Source organism: Coffea eugenioides, unplaced genomic scaffold, assembly GCF_003713205.1.
Source record: "Coffea eugenioides isolate CCC68of unplaced genomic scaffold, Ceug_1.0 ScVebR1_2303;HRSCAF=3308, whole genome shotgun sequence".
Taxonomy (NCBI): domain Eukaryota; kingdom Viridiplantae; phylum Streptophyta; class Magnoliopsida; order Gentianales; family Rubiaceae; genus Coffea; species Coffea eugenioides.
The window spans coordinates 46,985-68,013 of NW_020862779.1; the positions used below are offsets into that span (position 1 = coordinate 46,985).

Genomic DNA, 21,029 nt, shown 5'->3' on the forward strand with positions numbered 1-21,029 from the left:
ATCGGGCTGAAATTTTACAGGTAGCTAACTAACTCAATTACCAACAATTTTCATGTTTTGGGAAAAGACTGATTCGGTCTCTAACATGCCCAAATAAATCCGGTCAGAACAGGCAAATTTGAAACCCTAAACCTGGAATTTCCGCACAAAACTGAAATTTTCCGCATCCAACTACAACTAACATATAAAAGCCTCATTTTACACCATATCAAACCATTATTCATGGCCAACCACAAATGATCATGTAAAATCAGAAAAATTCTCAAAAAAATCTGAAATTTAACTAATTCTCCCTCAAACCACAAAATCTTCCATAAAATAAAATACTTAGCCACTACAAACCGCTAATTGACCATGATTAGGAACAAAAGTAAGCTTCCAAGCAAAATACCTTAACCCCTCAAGAAAGGTAGTAGCTTAGTGGTTTTTCTTCCAAAACAACTCCACAAAGACCTTCAAACTCCCTTAGCAAGTCACCTCGGTGGACAAATTCAAGATTTAATCGGTTGGTTTGCAAGATCTAAGCAAGAAATGAAAGATGAAGTTGTGGTTTTCTCTCTCTCTTTTCTAGCTAAGGAAGTCAGCCAAGCGGAAGAAAGAAATGAAGAAATTTGTCCAATTTTTTCCAATATAAAGATCAAAAAGTCTTGGTAAAAAGTCAACGTCCAATGGTTATGTGACAAATGGTCCTCTACGGTGTTAATCTTATCCTTTTGTCTCTCCAAGATTAACCGTCTAAGTAACCTCTAATTATCTCTTAACACCTAGTATATTAATCCCGGTATACACAACATAACCTAATCGGTCGAATTTATCGCACTTAACGCCACTAGCGGGTCCCACGTCCGATATACACTCTTTATTTCTTATGAGCTAACTTATACTAGAAAAAGGATTGGAAAACTATATTCACTTATCAAAGTCTCTGGAAAATTTGGATAATAAAATAAAGTAAGAAAATGCACGCGGAAAAAAAAATAAATAAAGAAAATTTTCCTTTTCTTTTCCTTCGGGCGTAACAAACTCCCCCCCTTAAAAGAATGCCGTCCTCGACATTCCAACTCATACTAATCAAGTCAAGATATCCTTCAGAAGTCAAACAAGCATTTCCAAGCAAGCACGGAGTTTTACTCTAATCCCACTTGTCCGATTTTCATTCTTACAAGAAATCACTGATATGTCAAACCAGACCCACAGTCCGGCATCCTAAACTTTAAGCCTAGGATACACTACAGAGATCTGAAGCCTAAGCTCTGATACCAACTGTGACAGCCCCACCTCCCCCTAAGGTGAGCCAAAGGGTTCGGCGGACCGCCTGCCCAGCTCTCGCCGGGACTCAGTCGTTCACTAAACTCCTCAATTAAATTACAACATATATCTCAAATTTACATCAAATTCTCCAAGAATTACGTATCACATACGCAGCGGAAATTAATTCCCAAGCGTGGAACGTACACGTACGTCCATTCAAGTCCAAACATTCATACAAACCCAACTATTACACAAGAGAAACCTAAAACTCAAACTATACAGGAGATAATCCATTCAACCACATGAATAAGTACTACAAGCACTTCCTTCGCCTCGAGCCCTGTGAAGAGGAATAAAATAGTTTTGGGGTGAGCTAACGCTCAGCGAATAACCAGTAAAATCAGTAATCAAATTTATTTCACAATAATGCATTTCGATGATGTCATGATTCCGAGATCAAATGTACGTATTTTTGCTCTGGTGAGCCAGTGAAATCATTGCACTAAAACATCCAACGCTCAAATAGATCATTTAATGTTGAACAGTAAGAGGGAGCCTCTTTTTGAGCTCCAGACGAACATAAACAAGTGGTGGAGACGTTGGTGTTCAGCACAAGACTCCCCAAGAACTCATTGAAGCCAAAACATGCCATGAACTCCCATGCAAGCACGCATGATATGCAATTGAATAAAGAATGCAGGAAACATTTCATAAGTGGCATTGGAAATAGTTTAGGGCCACTCACCAACCACGGATCATAATCCTCATCCATCAGAGACAGTTTCCTCGATCAAGTCCAGGCCCTTCAACTCAAACTCAAAGCAATCAAATGCTTTCAAAGATCGGACAGCATTTCCCCTTAATTTCCTTACTTTTCCATCCTACAAGCAACACCCATTTCATCTCAAATTAACCACATACACATCATTAACTATCAAATACACCTTTCGGCACAATATCCATAACTGAAGCAACACTTATCGATTTAGAACGAATCTTATGGAGTTTCGAAGCCAAGACATAACCCTACATTTCTTATGAATACCCCGAAAGCCAAATCATGCATTTGCATGGTCAAAAATTGAAATTTCGACGAAAACAGAAATCTGGGCGCGAAACAGGGCTCATGGGCAGGCAAGGGTATTTCGGTCATTTCATATGGTACAGTGATCCGATAGGGCTTAAATTTTACAGGTAGCTAGCTAACTCAATTACTAACAATTTTCATGTTTTTGGAAAAGACTGATTCGGTCTCTAACATGCCCAAATAAATCCGGTCAGAACAGGCAAATTTGAAACCCTAAACCTGGAATTTCCGCACAAAACTGAAATTTTCCGCATCCAACTACAACTAACATATAAAAGCCTCATTTTACCCCATATCAAACCATTATTCATGGCCAACCACAAATGATCATGTAAAATCAGAAAAATTCCCAATAAAATCTGAAATTTAACTAATTCTCCCTCAAACCACAAAATCTTCCATAAAATAACATACTTAGCCACTACAAACCACTAATTGACCATGATTAGGAACAAAAGTAAGTTTCCAAGCAAAATACCTTAACCCCTCAAGAAAGGTAGTAGCTTAGTGGTTTTTCTTCCAAAACAACTCCACCAAGACCTTCAAACTCCCTTAGCAAGTCACCTTTGTGGACAAATTCAAGATTTAATCGGTTGGTTTGCAAGATCTAAGCAAGAAATGAAAGATGAAGTTGGGGTTTTCTCTCTCTCTTTTCTAGCTAAGGAAGTCAGCCAAGAGGAAGAAAGAAATGAAGAAATTTGTCCAATTTTTTCCAATATAAAGATCAAAAAGTCTTGGTCAAAAGTCAAGGTCCAATGGTTATGTGACAAATGGTCCTCTATGGTGTTACTCTTATCCTTTTGTCTCTCCAAGATTAAACCATCTAAGTAACCTCTAATTATCTCTTAACACCTAGTATATTAATCCTGGTATACAAAACATAACCTAATCGGTCGAATTTATCGCACTTAACGCCACTAGCGGGTCCCACGTCCGATATACACTCTTTATTTCTTATGAACTAACTTATACTAGAAAAAGGATTGGAAAACTATATTCACTTATCAAAGTCTCTGGAAAATTTGGATAATAAAATAAAGTAAGAAAATGCACGCGGAAAAAAAATAAATAAAGAAAATTTTCCTTTTCTTTTCCTTCGGGCGTCACAAACTCCCCCCCTTAAAAGAATGCCGTCCTCGACATTCCAACTCATACTAATCAAGTCAAGATATCCTTCACAAGTCAAACAAGCATTTCCAAGCAAGCACGGAGTTTTACTCTAATCCCACTTGTCCGATTTTCATTCTTACAAGAAATCACTGATATGTCAAACCAGACCCACAGTCCGGCATCCTAAACTTTAAGCCTAGGATACACTACAGAGATCTGAAGCCTAAGCTCTGATACCAACTGTGACAGCCCCACCTCCCCCTAAGGTGAGCCAAAGGGTTCGGCGGACCGCCTGCCCAGCTCTCGCCGGGACTCAGTCGTTCACTAAACTCCTCAATTAAATTACAAGATATATCTCAAATTTACATCAAATTCTCCAAGAATTACATATCACATACGCAGCGGAAATTAATTCCCAAGCGTGGAACGTACACGTACGTCCATTCAAGTCCAAACATTCATACAAACCCAACTATTACACAAGAGAAACCTAAAACTCAAACTATACAGGAGATAATCCATTCAACCACATGAATAAGTACTACAAGCACTTCCTTCGCCTCGAGCCCTGTGGAGAGGAATAAAATAGTTTTGGGGTGAGCTAACGCTCAGCGAATAACCAGTAAAATCAGTAATCAAATATATTTCACAATAATGCATTTCGATGATGTCATGATTCCGAGATCAAATGTACGTATTTTTGCTCTGGTGAGCCAGTGAAATCATTGCACTTAAACATCCAACGCTCAAATAGATCATTTAACGTTGAACAGTAAGAGGGAGCCCCTTTTTGAGCTCCAGACGAACATAAACAAGTGGTGGAGACGTTGGTGTTCAGCACAAGACTCCCCAAGAACTCATTGAAGCCAAAACATGCCATGAACTCCCATGCAAGCACGCATGATATGCAATTGAATAAAGAATGCAGGAAACATTTCATAAGTGGCTTTGGAAATAGTTTAGGGCCACTCACCAACCACGGATCATAATCCTCATCCATCATAGACAGTTTCCTCGATCAAGTCCAGGGCCTTCAACTCAAACTCAAAGCAATCAAATGCTTTCAAAGATCGGACAGCATTTCCCCTTAATTTCCTTACTTTTCCATCCTACAAGCAACACCCATTTCATCTCAAATTAACCACATACACATCATTAACTATCAAATACACCTTTCGGCACAATATCCATAACTGAAGCTACACTTATCGATTAGAACGAATCTTATGGCGTTTCGAAGCCAAGACATAACCCTACATTTATTATGAAGACCTCGAAAGCCAAATCATGCATTTGCATGGTCAAAAATGGAAATTTCCACGAAAACAGAAATCTGGGCGCGAAACAGGGCTCATGGGCAGGCAAGGGTATTTCGGTCATTTCACATGGTACAGAGCTCCGATCGGGCTGAAATTTTACAGGTAGCTAGCTAACTCAATTACCAACAATTTTCATGTTTTGGGAAAAGACTGATTCGGTCTCTAACATGCCCAAATAAATCCGGTCAGAACAGGCAAATTTGAAACCCTAAACCTGGAATTTCCGCACAAAACTGAAATTTTCCGCATCCAACTACAACTAACATATAAAAGCCTCATTTTACACCATATCAAACCATTATTCATGGCCAACCACAAATGATCATGTAAAATCAGAAAAATTCTCAATAAAATCTGAAATTTAACTAATTCTCCCTCAAACCACAAAATCTTCCATAAAATAAAATACTTAGCCACTACAAACCGCTAATTGACCATGATTAGGAACAAAAGTAAGTTTCCAAGCAAAATACCTTAACCCCTCAAGAAAGGTAGTAGCTTAGTGGTTTTTCTTCCAAAACAACTCCACAAAGACCTTCAAACTCCCTTAGCAAGTCACCTTGGTGGACAAATTCAAGATTTAATCGGTTGGTTTGCAAGATCTAAGCAAGAAATGAAAGATGAAGTTGTGGTTTTCTCTCTCTCTTTTCTAGCTAAGGAAGTCAGCCAAGCGGAAGAAAGAAATGAAGAAATTTGTCCAATTTTTTCCAATATAAAGATCAAAAAGTCTTGGTCAAAAGTCAACGTCCAATGGTTATGTGACAAATGGTCCTCTACGGTGTTAATCTTATCCTTTTGTCTCTCCAAGATTAACCGTCTAAGTAACCTCTAATTATCTCTTAACACCTAGTATATTAATCCCGGTATACAAAACATAACCTAATCGGTCGAATTTATCGCACTTAACGCCACTAGCGGGTCCCACGTCCGATATACACTCTTTATTTCTTATGAGCTAACTTATACTAGAAAAAGGATTGGAAAACTATATTCACTTATCAAAGTCTCTGGAAAATTTGGATAATAAAATAAAGTAAGAAAATGTGTGAGAACCCGTAATTTGCATTTTCTAGGTTTTCGCATTTTTCATGGCTTGTTTACTGCACTTTCTGTATCCGAAAAAATTTCTAGATAAATTTTATGAGTAAATATAATTTTCAAATGATTTTGCTAGTATCAAATAGATTTTGAGAAATTAAGAGTGAATACCGGACGTGGGACCCACTAGTGCGAAAAGTTCGAAAAAATTCGGCCAACTGAATTAAGTTTTGGATGCTGGAATTATTTTATCGGGTGTTATGAGATATTTAGAGGTTGCAAATTTGGATTGATGTGAGAGGAAACAAAGTGATAGACTTGCATTAAATTAGGTGACAAGTGTCACCATGTGATTGGGCTACCTTAAGACTTTCTTACCATTGACTTAAATAACCAAAAATGACCCAAATATCTTCCAAAAATCTTCAAGAAGAGCCGGCCCTCTCAAGCTTTCTTTCTCTCTTTCTTATTCCAAGTACAAGGAAGAAAACACTTCAATCTTGCTCCAAATCATCAAAACTAGCCATCCAACCTTGAAATTACTCCATAAAACCTCTTCAATTAGAGTTAGTAAGTGGATTTGTGGAGTTGTTTGGAAAGTTAAGGTGGTCAATAGCTCTCTCTCTCTTGTTTTAAAGGTAAGTTGTGTAGAACCACCCTCCTCCTTTAATTGATGCTTAAAGCATGCTTAGTGGTTGTATAAGATGCAAGTTTATGGATTAATTCTTTTTTTTTTTTTTTTTTTTTAATAAAAGGGGAGAACCCCCCAAATTTTATTCAACAGCAACAAAATCATACGACGAAGGAAGCAAACCCTCCCTTCAACACATGCCAGAAAAATAAGAAAATACCTAACAACTAACGTTTCGAATATATGGATAGCCCATTGCATCCAAGTTAATCAACGACCGAGCCCTACTTGGAAGCAGATGATGAGATTGGAAAGTAACAAATGGACTCTCCAAAGATAAAGCCGTTAGGCTGTCTGCCACAGCATTCGCCTCACGATAGATATGTGTAATGGTCCCCTGCACCTTACCTAACAACAACCGAATCTGGCTTAAAATGCTACACAACGGCCACTTACCAATCGATTGACTAGTAACCAGCCGGGCCAACACTAGAGAATCTACTTCTACTAAAATATCTGACAACCCTGTCCCAACACACCACTGTAGACCAGTTAACAACGCTAACCCTTCCGCATGTACCACCTCACATTCCCCAAACTCCTTATAAAAAGCACCAAACATCTTCCCTTCAAAATCCCGTACCACTCCTCCGCCTTTCGCCAACCCATTTGACACACTTGCGTCGGTGTTCAGCTTGACTGCCCCTCGAGGAGGCTTCCTCCAAGATATAGCTTGCGGACAGAAAGATTTATGTGGTTTGAGCTGAAAATACCGTGCAAAGTAGGTATCCGTATCCCCCTCCAACTGAGACCTTTTCAACATACGCGCAGCCCCCAGAGCAACCAACCACCCATTGATGTCTGAAATAACTTTAAAGCAAGCCGAGGGAACATTACCAAACCGAGCGTCATTTCTACTACGCCACAGAAACCATAACACTACAACAGGTATAACACACCGAACATGATCCAAACGCCCACTCCCAGAAGATTGAAACCACACCACTAGCAACGAAGAAACGCATGAGAATGAAGTCCACGGGATACCGCAAGCGCGGAAGAAATGCTTCCAGACAGCACTTGCCAAGTTGCCCTGCACAAAAATATGATGCAAAGACTCCTGTGAATCACCACAACAATCACACTTGGAAGCCAATGAAAACCCTCTAGAACGGAGCTTGTCATCCAACGGCAGAAAACCAGCCAAAATCCTCCAAACAAGGTAAGACATCTTTAACGGCAGCAAAGGACACCAAATTCCGCGCCACACCAAAGACAGGTTACGCCGCTGTCTAATTAAATCCCATGCAGACGACACAGTGAACCTACCATCCGTTGAAGGAGCCCAAACCAATTCATCCTTAAGAGCTGGATCAACACTTGTCTGCAAAATACTATTAACGACCGATCGAGGAAGAACCTGGAGCAAACGTTCAATATTCCACCCTGTAGAGCTATAGAACTCAGCTACCAAACAATGAGGAGGCTCCCCATCACACTGGCTACTAAGCGGTTCGTCAAAAAGCCAACGATCGTACCAGAAATCGACAAACCCCTCACCAACACGCCAACGAAAATTGGCTTCAGCAACAGTCCGAACTGAGCAGACCCGCTTCCATATTGCCGACCCAACACCAACCTCTGCCGAGGACGGATGTTGGTCACCAATGTACTTTCGATGCATGAACCTTGCCCACGTAGAATTCTTTTGACGTATTCTCCACCATAATTTCATTGCAAACGCCTTCTCTACATCCAGCAGTGATCTGAAACCCAAACCCCCTTCTGCGACTGGAAAACATAATTTCTCCCAGGAAGACCAATGAATCCGTCTCCCATCCTTGCCATCCCACAAAAATGCATTAAACAGCCTACCTAGCCTTAGAAAAATCCCCTTCGGTGGTTTAGAAACCTGCAATAAATAAATAGGCATTGAGTTCAACACATGCCGAAACAATATGATCTTCCCCCCAGCAGACAAGAAGCGGGAACTCCAATGAAGAAGCTTTGCTCTAACAGAAGCAAAAACTCCATCAAATAAAATACTCCTACTACGGCCACGAAACAGTGGCACTCCCAAATATCTCACAGGCCAAGATTGCCCTTGAAACCCCGTAGCTTGTTGAATTAAAGTGATGGTATCCGAAGGAATCTTCGACGAACACAGAAACCTACTCTTGGCAAGATTTATTTTTTGGCCAGAAAGAATTTCATACTCTCGCAACAAGGACGACACAGCTTGCAGACAGTCAACCGATGCCCGTGTGAAGATAACCATGTCATCAGCAAACGCAAGAAACGGGACCAGCCCCCCCTTACTCAAAAATCTAAACCTCGGAGTGTTAGCAACCAGCTGCTGAAGTCTCCGTCCAAGGAATTCCGATACAAAAAGGAAAAGAGTAGAAGATAGAGGATCCCCCTGACGTACCCCTCTAGTCGATTTGAAAAAACTCGTGAGCTCCCCATTAACCAATACAGAAAACCACACGTTGGATATTAACCGAAAAACCAGATCTACCACACCTTCCTTAAAGCCAAATTCACGAAGCATGTACAAAAGAAACCCCCATTCCACCCTGTCATAGGCCTTCTCCATATCCAATTTCAAAATTACATTAGGATGACGCAATTTCTTGTCCAAATCCAGAATTAATTCCTGAGCGAGGAGGACATTATCCTGTATCCCCCTGCCCGGTATAAATCCAGTCTGAAACTCCAAAATCAACTTAGGAAGGAGTGTATTAATGCGGGTAGACAAAATTTTCGAGATGATCTTCGAACTAACGTTAGATAAGCTTATTGGTCGAAAATCTTTCCACTCACATGCACCCTCCTTCTTAGGCAGTAATGTGATCGTGGTACTTGAAAATCCGCGGGGCATCGAGGCACCAGCGAAGAAATCCTGCACCGCATCCATGAAGTCGTCCTTGATACACTCCCAGCAACTTTGATAAAAACCCCCTCCAAACCCATCGGGTCCCGCAGCACTCTGAGAGTCCAACGAGCATATAACCGTGTGAACTTCTTCTACCGATGGAGACTTCAGCAACATATCGTTCTCTTCTGGCGTAAGTTTCGGCAGCTCAAGTGACGGCCTGATGCCAGAACCTGCAGCGCGGTCTGCTGTGAACAACGTGGAGAAAAAATCACTTGCTGACAGCTTAATATCCTCTATACTATCAAACCAACTGTCGCCACTTCCCCTGATGCGTGCAATAAAATTACAACTGCGTTTTTGCTTAACTGCTGCGTGGAAAAAAGAGGTATTAGCGTCACCCTCTTTGATCCATTTAATCGCAGCCTTTTGTCTCCAAAATTCACATTCCAATTCTAGCTCCCGAGAATGAAGTGCCCTAGCCTCGTGAACTGCCGTCCTAGACACCGTATCCCGATTCTGATCATACAAAATTTCCTTGGCCAATAAATTGTCTGCTGCCTGTTTGACCCTTTGAGAGACATTCCCGAAAACCTCCACATTCCATCGAGATAAAGCTCTTTTAACCACCTGTAACTTATTAAAGAATTTCTGCATTCCCACTCCAGAAACAGACTGAGACCACGCCAACTTGACTATTTGTTGAAAACTGGAGTGACCGCGCCAGACATTGAGGAACCGGAATGATGATCGCCTTGTCGATGTACTACCCCCCTTGACTAGCAACGGACAATGATCAGACCGCCCCCGTTGAAGATGAGCTACTCTAGTCATCTCAACATCTGCGAGCCAGGCGGCATTAACAACCGCTCGATCCAGCCGCTGCCACATGCGACCATTGGTCCATGTGTAAGCAGACCCATCGAATTGAACTGGAAATAAGCCACTGCGATGTAAAGCTGAGTTGAATTCTTCCAAATCTCGTATATTCGGAGAAGATCCTCCAATCCTTTCCTCCGCACAAGTAATAACGTTGTAGTCTCCTACAGCAATCCACGGTAGAGTAACGGACATGGAAAAATGCTCCAAAGCCTCCCATAGCCTTCTCCTACCAATTCTGTTACACTTCGCGTAGACAGCTGAAATAATAAAAGAAGAGCCAGAAGGGAAAGACAAATAGACATGGACCAATTGATCCGCAGCTTCTACAAAAGAATATCGAACATCTGAATACCAGAATATCCAAATTTTGTTATTCACGAAAGACCTAGCAAAGTCAAACCCCAAAAACAACTGCACACTCCCCAGATGAGAGACATTGGCTAAAGGTTCCAAAAGAATCAGTAACCTAATATTATTTGATCTACAAGTACAACGAATATACCGCAATGACTCCTTGTTCGTTGCACCCCGAATGTTCCACACTATAAACTTAATCGGATTTAACATTATTAGACCGAAGATTATAATGCGCAGATGAATTCATACCTTCTCGTTTCCTGGACTGCCTAGGACGACCCTTGTGTCCTTGAATCAACTTTTGCAGTAATTGAGAATCCGTATCATCCAGACCCCCTCCAACCGGATCATAACAAAGCTTAGATGCTTTGATTCTGCTGGGTAAGCGATCCTGAAAACTTTTCAACTCCACCAAAGAAATCCCTCGCCCCCCTGACCGCCCTTCAGAACTAGACCGCACCAGACGAACACGATCGTGATTCCGCATAGGAGAGAGCGAAGAGGAATGCCGTTCATGGTTCGGCCCTTCAGACACAGTTGCAATTAGCAGCCCACGATTATCCCCGTCAGAAATGAGGATATCATCTGATAACTCCTGAAACGGGGAGGAAGAAACTTGGCGACCTAAGGCAAGCAAATTCTGCGTATCTTCATCAGCCCCCAGAGACGTATTTGAAAGAACAGGAACATGAACAAGTACAGAAGCTTGAGGAAAATTTCCCTGACTAGGATTAGCAGACTGAGATGGCAAGTCAGCAGTAGCCTCCGGTGCCACCGGTGCATCTGGCGCTTGTATCCCCGGAACTTCCACTACCCCAGAACCCGCAACAGGCAGAGAGTCATCAACAGCAGTTACCCCCTTTGGTTGAAAAACTTGTCTGACGTGCGTTTTAGATGATGGACCAGAACGAACCGGCCTCAATTCCGGATGTTTCCGATGACAGATGGCTTCTGTATGGCCAATCAACGAGCAAAACCCACAATAAGAAGGATAATCTTCATATTCAATTTTTTGCCAAAAACCCCACTGATCATCTCCGATCCAAATCCTAGATTTGGGAGGTTGCAATACATCAACCTCCAACAAAATACGGGCAACAGAAGGGCGTTTCAATGAAGCCGTAGCTTCATCCACTTTCAAAGGTCGGCCAAGTAGGGTACCGAGTTTAAGCAGAAATTGCTTTTCGAAAAACGGCAGTGGAAGACCCGGAAAATTGACCCAAACTGGTGCAATGGATGACTCGGCTCCTGGTTTAAAATCAATTGTCCATTTCGACAGAGACATATGAAACTTGCCAACATACCAAAACCGACGACACCAAAGCCTGGTGTAATCTTCCTCCTCTGATGGACGTAAAAGAATGTGCTTGGAATCTAACAAACCTATTGGGCACTCGCCCCTCAACCCCAACGAAACAATAAACTTGCGAATAAGTTCCATGGAAGGGCGGCCTACGGCAAATCTGCCGACCAACGCATTTGAGTAGGGCGCTGCTATCTGCAACATATCTTGACGAGAAATCACCAACAAAGGCTCCCCCTTGTATGTACTAAGAAGGCCAACACCACTTGATGCGGATGACGGAGATTGCGAAAGAACAGATGCAAACGTCTTCGCTGGTCGAACGAAAGGCGGCGCCTCCCCATGCAGGAGAGCTGCCATGAGAACCTAACCTGAACCCTACGTGTGTCTTAGAACCCAGAGAGAAAATTGTCCCAAAAAAAAGGATCAAAATTTAAATATGATTGGATTAATTCTTGATTTGTGGTTGAAATAATGAAGTTTTATTATTTTGGGGAATTTTCTGTTTTAATATAAGCATGATTGTGTGGCTATGTTTGATGATTCGAAATGATGTTTAAGGACTCTATGAGGTGGGAAAAGTGATTAATTGCAACCAATTTCTGTTTTGGACCAAAAATTGAAAAGTGAGGGTTTTGTGATGAACATTCTGTCCGAATTTTTAGGTCCTAGATAGAGGCCGAATTGGCCTTAGCTCAAAACATGAAAGTTGTATAGAATGATATTTTAGAGGTGCCTACAAAAGTTTAGGTCAATCGGAGTTGTGTAGAGTGAGAAATGTTGAAATTACTATTGCTGTTCTGGTTTACCCGAAATTGGGATTTGCGACTGTAATTGGTTGTTTTGGCTGGAATTGATTCCGAATTGGTTGTTGAGGTCTTCTGATGAAATTTAGCCCTATTTCTTAGCTTTCAACTGGTTTTGGAATTTCTGGATTTGGACTTGTAGAGTCTGAGTTATGATGTTTCCGCTTAAATACGTTTTGGTGAATCTGTTTTTCGTTGTTGATGAAGTATCTTGTATTTTTGACCTGTTTGTACTCAAAACTGGGCTGAGTGACCTTCTATGATGTTGTAAACCTGTCTTTTAGCTTCGAAATGGTGGGTATTGCACCCTAATCCGACAATCGTAGTGTCTTTGGTGCCAAAACCGCAAAATGACGTCAAAAACTGTTTTCTTGGGTTAAAGCTTATTTCCATTTCCAGATTTTCTGGTTTCCTTTAATGCTTATATATTCTTATGGAACCTTATTTTGGTAATACTTGGCCTTGGTTTATGACTTGTAAACGAATCTTATTGTGTTTATTTGAATAGTTTTAAGGCTTATTTTCATTCCGATCATTTCCTAGCTAACTTTTGTACTTGTACTACTTTGAGCCTAGTGAACGGCTTTTGGGAAATGAGATGACTTTTGTGTGAGATGTTGGGACTGATTTGAGGTAATAGTGAAGCCTTAAGGGCTGGAAAAATAAGAAATTTAGGGGAAGTGCTGCCCGATTTTCTAGGCCGTTTGGTTCCTTTAAGTTGGATTTGCCTTTTGGTAGAAATGAAAGGCTTTTGGGTTGTTTGCGCCTAAGTCTTCATGTTACCTTTTTGTTTCCAAGAAAATCATGTTTTTGCACCCTTGCATTAGTATTTATTTGGCAAGGCATACGACGTGTAGTCGAACCTCACTTGTGCATTCCGTTTGCTCGATTTGGATATGAAACCTTCAATTGGTTGATTTTGATTATTTTAGGGTTTCTTGGCGATTAAGGCCAATCTGAAGTGAAAACTTTTGAAGTTGAGCCGGTGAGTGTACCACTCCCCTCCATTGCTATTTAACTTGATTTCTGCTCTGCAATCTGTTTAATTTGTTTGAGACGAGGGTGTACTTTATCACACTCGTTCTCTTGTCTGTTCATATGCCAATTTACCATGCAAAAATTTGAATCTGTTATCTGTGTCTGCATCTGTTCGGATTTCTATGACCTATGAGCTCAATCCTGTGCCTAAGTTATTCGAGTCGGGCCGGCAAGGGCCTGGACGATTAGATAACGAACCACGGTAGTCTGTTCGGGGATTTTGGGTATTGAGACCCTTGATTCCGGGTATACTCGAGTATTACCATTTCTGTTCGGTTACGGTGAGCGGGCCCGGTAAAGGGGTGTTTGGTGGACGGAATTCGGTGTAAAGAGGGGTCTACGGACGCGTTGGTTCTATATACGTTGACGGAGAGTCAACCGGTTTGGATCAAGTACTGCGCTGGGAAATTTGGCTCCTGAGAGCCACCTGTATCCTTCTGATTTGAATCATTGGTTCCTTTGCTTTACATCTGACATGTGTATCTGATTTGTTAAATGTGAAATGCCATGATTTTAATGCTATCTGTTTGGTACCTCATTGAGCGCAAGCTCACCCCTTTCTGTTCCTTTTGTTTTCCTTACAGGAAAATAAACACTTTTGGTCTGGATTTGACAAATGGCTGCCAAATTGAGCTAGTTGGGCATGTCTTTTGTATAGCTCGTTGATTAAAACCCTAAGTGTACTTTTGGGGCGTTTTCTCTTTTGATTTGGCAAACCGTGTATATATATTAACTTTTGAAAACTTTTGTATGTCATTTTGGATTGTAATCGCTAAAGTTCAGATGTGAATGTTTGCTTGCTATTTCGGTTGGGTTCTGACGGGTCGGTTACTATTCATAGCCGACTTCGGTTTCACTTTTAACATTTTGATTTGTTTACCCGCGTTGGTAAGTTCCGAATTTTATTAGCCCGTGCTATATCGAACCGTTAGTCCTGGCGAGAGCTGGGCAGGCGGTCCGCCGAACCCTTTGGTTCGCCTTAGGGTAAGGTGGGGCTGTCACAAAATGCACGCGGAAAAAAAAATAAATAAAGAAAATTTTCCTTTTCTTTTCCTTCGGGCGTCACAAACTCCCCCCCTTAAAAGAATGTCGTCCTCGACATTCCAACTCATACTAATCAAGTCAAGATATCCTTCACAAGTCAAACAAGCATTTCCAAGCAAGCACGGAGTTTTACTTTAATCCCACTTGTCCGATTTTCATTCTTACAAGAAATCACTGATATGTCAAACCAGACCCACAGTCCGGCATCCTAAACTTGAAGCCTAGGATAAACTACAGAGATCTGAAGCCTAAGCTCTGATACCAACTGTGACAGCCCCACCTCCCCCTAAGGTGAACCAAAGGGTTCGGCGGGCCGCCTGCCCAGCTCTCGCCGGGACTCAGTCGTTCACTAAACTCCTCAATTAAATTACAAGATATATCTCAAATTTACATCAAATTCTCCAAGAATTACATATCGTATACGCAGCTGAAATTAATTCCCAAGCGTGGAACGTACACGTACGTCCATTCAAGTCCAAACATTCATACAAACCCAACTATTACACAAGAGAAACCTAAAACTCAAACTATACAGGAGATAATCCATCCAGCCACATGAATAAGTACTACAAGCACTTCCTTCGCCTCGAGCCCTGTGGAGAGGAATAAAATATTTTTGGGGTGATCTAACGCTCAGCGATTAACCAGTAAAAGCTGTAATCAAACATATTTCACAATAATGCATTTCGATGATGTCATGATTCCGAGATCAAATGTACGTATTTTTGCTCGGGTGAGCCAGTGAAATCATTGCACTTAAACATCCAACGCTCAAATAGATCATTTAACGTTGAACAGTAAGAGGGAGCCCCTTTTTGAGCTCCAGACGAACATAAACAAGTGGTGGAGACGTTGGTGTTCAGCACAAGACTCCCCAAGAACTCATTGAAGCCAAAACATGCCATGAACTCCCATGCAAGCACGCATGATATGCAATTGAATAAAGAATGCAGGAAACAGTTCATAAGTGGCTTTGGAAATAGTTTAGGGTCACTCACCAACCACGGCTCATAATCCTCATCCATCATAGACAGTTTTCTCGATCAAGTCCAGGGCCTTCAACTCAAACTCAAAGCAATCAAATGCTTTCAAAGATCGGACAGCATTTCCCCTTAATTTCCTTACTTTTCCATCCTACAAGCAACACCCATTTCATCTCAAATTAACCACATACACATCATTAACTATCAAATACACCTTTCGGCACAATATCCATAACTGAAGCTACACTTATCAGATTAGAACGAATCTTATGGTGTTTCGAAGCCAAGACATAACCCTACATTTATTATGAAGACCTCGAAAGCCAAATCATGCATTTGCATGGTCAAAAATTGAAATTTCCACGAAAACAGAAATCTGGGCGCGAAACAGGGCTCATGGGCAGGCAAGGGTATTTCGGTCATTTCACATGGTACAGAGCTCCGATCGGGCTGAAAATTTACAGGTAGCTAGATAACTCAATTACCAACAATTTTCAAGTTTTGGGAAAAGACTGATTCGGTCTGTAACATGCCCAAATAAATCCGGTCAGAACAGGCAAATTTGAAACCCTAAACCTGGAATTTCCGCACAAAACTGAAATTTTCCGCATCCAACTACAACTAACATATAAAAGCCTCATTTTATACCATATCAAACCATTATTCATGACCAACCACAAATGATCAAGTAAAATCAGAAAAATTCCCAATAAAATCTGAAATTTAACTAATTCTCCCTCAAACCACAAAATCTTCCATAAAATAACATACTTAGCCACTACAAACCACTAATTGACCATGATTAGGAACAAAAGTAAGTTTCCAAGCAAAATACATTAACCCCTCAAGAAAGGTAGTAGCTTAGTGGTTTTTCTTCCAAAACAACTCCACCAAGACCTTCAAACTCCCTTAGCAAGTCACCTTTGTGGACAAATTCAAGATTTAATCGGTTGGTTTGCAAGATCTAAGCAAGAAATGAAAGATGAAGTTGGGGTTTTCTCTCTCTCTTTTCTAGCTAAGGAAGTCAGCCAATAGGAAGAAAAAAATGAAGAAATTTGTCCAATTTTTTCCAATATAAAGATCAAAAAGTCTTGGTCAAAAGTCAAGGTCCAATGGTTATGTGACAAATGGTCCTCTATGGTGTTATTATCCTTTTGTCTCTCCAAGATTAAACCATCTATGTAACCTCTAATTATCTCTTAACACCTAGTATATTAATCCTGGTATACAAAACAAAACCTAATCGGTCGAATTTATCGCACTTAACGCCACTAGCGGGTCCCACGTCCGATATACACTCTTTATTTCTTATGAACTAACTTATACTAGAAAAAGGATTGGAAAACTGTATTCACTTATCAAAGTCTCTGAAAAATTTGGATAACAAAATAAAGTAAGAAAATGCACGCGGAAAAAAAAATAAATAAAGAAAATTTCCTTTTCTTTTCCTTCGGGCGTCACAAACTCCCCCCCTTAAAAGAATGTCGTCCTCGACATTCCAACTCATACTAATCAAGTCAAGATATCCTTCACAAGTCAAACAAGCATTTCCAAGCAAGCACGGAGTTTTACTCTAATCCCACTTGTCCGATTTTCATTCTTACAAGAAATCACTGATATGTCAAACCAGACCCACAGTCCGGCATCCTAAACTTTAAGTCTTGGATAAACTACAGAGATCTGAAGCCTAAGCTCTGATACCAACTGTGACAGCCCCACCTCCCCCTAAGGTGAGCCAAAGGGTTCGGCGGACCGCCTGCCCAGCTCTCGCCGGGACTCAGTCGTTCACTAAACTCCTCAATTAAATTACAAGATATATCTCAAATTTATATCAAATTCTCCAAGAATTACGTATCGCATACGCAGCGGAAATTAATTCCCAAGCGTGGAACGTACACGTACGTCCATTCAAGTCCAAACATTCATACAAACCCAACTATTACACAAGAGAAATTTAAAACTCAAACTATACAGGAGATAATCCATCCAGCCACACGAATAAGTACTACAAGCACTTCCTTCACCTCGAGCCCTGTGGAGAGGAATAAAATAGTTTTGGGGTGATCTAACGCTCAGCGATTAACCAGTAAAATCAGTAATCAAATATATTTCACAATAATGCATTTCGATGATGTCATGATTCCGAGATCAAATGTACGTATTTTTGCTCTGGTGAGCCAGTGAAATCATTGCACTTAAACATCCAACGCTCAAATAGATCATTTAACATTGAACAGTAAGAGGGAGCCCCTTTTTGAGCTCCAGACGAACATAAACAAGTGGTGGAGATGTTGGTGTTCAGCACAAGACTCCCCAAGAACTCATTGAAGCCAAAACATGCCATGAACTCCCATGCAAGCACGCATGATATGCAATTGAATAAAGAATGCAGGAAACAGTTCATAAGTGGCTTTGGAAATAGTTTAGGGTCACTCACCAACCACGGCTCATAATCCTCATCCATGATAGACAGTTTCCTCGATCAAGTCCAGGCCCTTCAACTCAAACTCAAAGCAATCAAATGCTTTCAAAGATCGGACAGCTTTTCCCCTTAATTTCCTTACTTTTCCATCCTACAAGCGACACCCATTTCATCTCAAATTAACCACATACACATCATTAACAATCAAATTCACCTTTCGGCACAATATCCATAACTGAAGCTACACTTATCAGATTAGAACGAATCTTATGGCGTTTCGAAGCCAAGACACAACCCTATATCTATTATGAAGACCTCGAAAGCGAAATCATGCATTTCCATGGTCAAAAATGGAAATTTCCACGAAAACAGAAATCTGGGCGCGAAACTGGGCTCATGGGCAGGCAAGGGTATTTCTATCATTTAACATGTTACAGTGCTCTGAGCGGGCTGAAATTTAACAGGTAGCTTTCTAACTCAATTACCAACAATTTTCATGTTTCGGGCAAAGACTGATTCGGTCTCTAACATGCCCAAATAAATCCGGTCAAAATAGGCAAATTTGAAACCCTAAACCTGGAATTTCCGCACAAAACTGAAATTTTCCGCATCCAACTACAACTAACATATAAAAGCCTCATTTTACACCATATCAAACCATTATTCATGGCCAACCACAAATGATCATGTAAAATCAGAAAAATTCCCAATAAAATCTGAAATTTAACTAATTCTCCCTCAAACCACAAAATCTTCCATAAAATAACATACTTAGCCACTACAAACCACTAATTGACCATTATTAGGAACAAAAGTATGTTTCCAAGCAAAATACCTTAACCCCTCAAGAAAAGTAGTAGCTTAGTGGTTTTTCTTCCAAAATAACTCCACCAAGACCTTCAAACTCCCTTAGCAAGTCACCTTTGTGGACAAATTCAAGATTTAATCGGTTGGTTTGCAAGATCTAAGCAAGAAATGAAAGATGAAGTTGGGGTTTTCTCTCTCCCTTTTCTAGCCAAGGAAGTCAGCCAAGAGGAAGAAAGAAATGAAGAAATTTGTCCAATTTTTTCCAATATAAAGATCAAAAAGTCTTGGTCAAAAGTCAAGGTCCAATGGTTGTGTGACAAATGGTCCTCAATGGTGTTAATCTTATCCTTTTGTCTCTCCAAGATTAAACCATCTAAGTAACCTCTAATTATCTCTTAACACCTAGTATATTAATCCTGGTATACAAAACATAACCTAATCGGTCGAATTTATCGCACTTAACTCCACTAGCGGGTCCCACGTCCGATATACACTCTTTATTTCTTATGAACTAACTTATACTAGAAAAAGGATTGAAAACTGTATTCACTTATCAAAGTCTCTGGAAAATTTTGATAATAAAATAAAGTAAGAAAATGCACGCGAAAAATAAAATAAATAAAGAAAATTTTCCTTTTCTTTTCCTTCGGGCGTCACAAACTCCCCCCCTTAAAAGAATGTCATCCTCGACATTCCAACTCATACTAATCAAGTCAAGATATCCTTCAAAAGTCAAACAAGCATTTCCAAGCAAGCACGAAGTGTTACTCTAATCCCACTTGTCAGATTTTCATTCCTACAAGAAATCACTGATATTTCAAACCTGACCCACAGTCTGGCATCCTAAACTTTAAGCCTAGGACACACTACAGAGATCTGAAGCCTAAGTTCTGATACCAACTGTGACAGCCCCACCTCCCCCTAAGGTGAACCAAAGGGTTCGGCGGACCGCCTGCCCAGCTCTCGCCGGGACTCAGTCGTTCACTAAACTCCTCAATTGAATTACAAGATATATCTCAAATTTGCATCAAATTCTCCAAGAATTACATATCACATACGCAGCGGAAATTAATTCCCAAGCGTGGAACGTACATGTACGTCCATTCAAGTCCAAACATTCATACAAACCCAACTATTATACAAGAGAAACCTAAAACTCAAACTATACAGGAGATAATCCATCCAGCCACATGAATAAGTACTACAAGCACTTCCTTCGCCTCGAGCCCTGTGGAGAGGAATAAAATAGTTTTGGGGTGAGCTAACGCTCAGCGAGTAACCAGTAAAATCAGTAATCAAATATATTTCACAATAATGCATTTCGATGATGTCATGATTCCGAGATCAAATGTACGTATTTTTGCTCTGGTGAGCCAGTGAAATCATTGCACTTAAACATCCAACGCTCAAATAGATCATTTAACGTTGAAAAGTAAGAGGGAGCCCCTTTTTGAGCTCCAGACAAACATAAACAAGTGGTGGAGACGTTGGGGTTCAGCACAAGACTCCCCAAGAACTCATTGAAGCCAAAACATGCCATGAACTCCCATGCAAGCACGCATGATATGCAATTGAATAAAGAATGCAGGAAACAGTTCATAAGTGGCTTTTGAAATAGTTTAGGGTCACTCACCAACCACGGCTCATAATCCTCATCCATCATAGACAGTTTCCTCGATCAAGTCCAGGCCCTTCAACTCAAACTCAAAGCAATCAAATGCTTTCAAAGATCGGACAGCATTTCCCCTTAATTTCATTACTTTTCCATCCTACAAGCAACATCCATTTCATCTCAAATTAACCACATACACATCATTAACTATCAAATACACCTTTCGGCACAATATCCATAACTGAAGCTACACTTATCGGATTAGAACGAATCTTATGGAGTTTCGAAGCCAAGATAGAACCCTACATTTCTTATGAAGACCTCGAAAGCCAAATCATGCATTTACATGGACAAAAATGGATATTTCCACGAAAACAGAAATCTGGGCGCGAAACAGGGCTCATGGGCAGGTAAGGGTATTTCGGTCTTTTCACATGCTACTGTGATCCGATCGCGCTTAAATT

The 21,029-nt window shown here is 40.7% G+C and overlaps 1 protein-coding gene across 1 annotated transcript; it reads right to left on the reverse strand.

Moving 5' to 3' along the window:
- Nucleotides 1–6,668: 6,668 nt before the first annotated feature.
- LOC113756420 lies at nucleotides 6,669–12,213 on the reverse strand (the record flags this gene model as incomplete). Its single annotated transcript, XM_027300102.1, has 2 exons — nucleotides 10,800–12,213; nucleotides 6,669–10,633 (listed from the first exon to the last, which is right to left on the reverse strand). Coding segments are annotated over exons 1-2 (5,379 nt in total), but the record flags the coding sequence as incomplete, so codon positions are not given.
- Nucleotides 12,214–21,029: the final 8,816 nt, after the last annotated feature.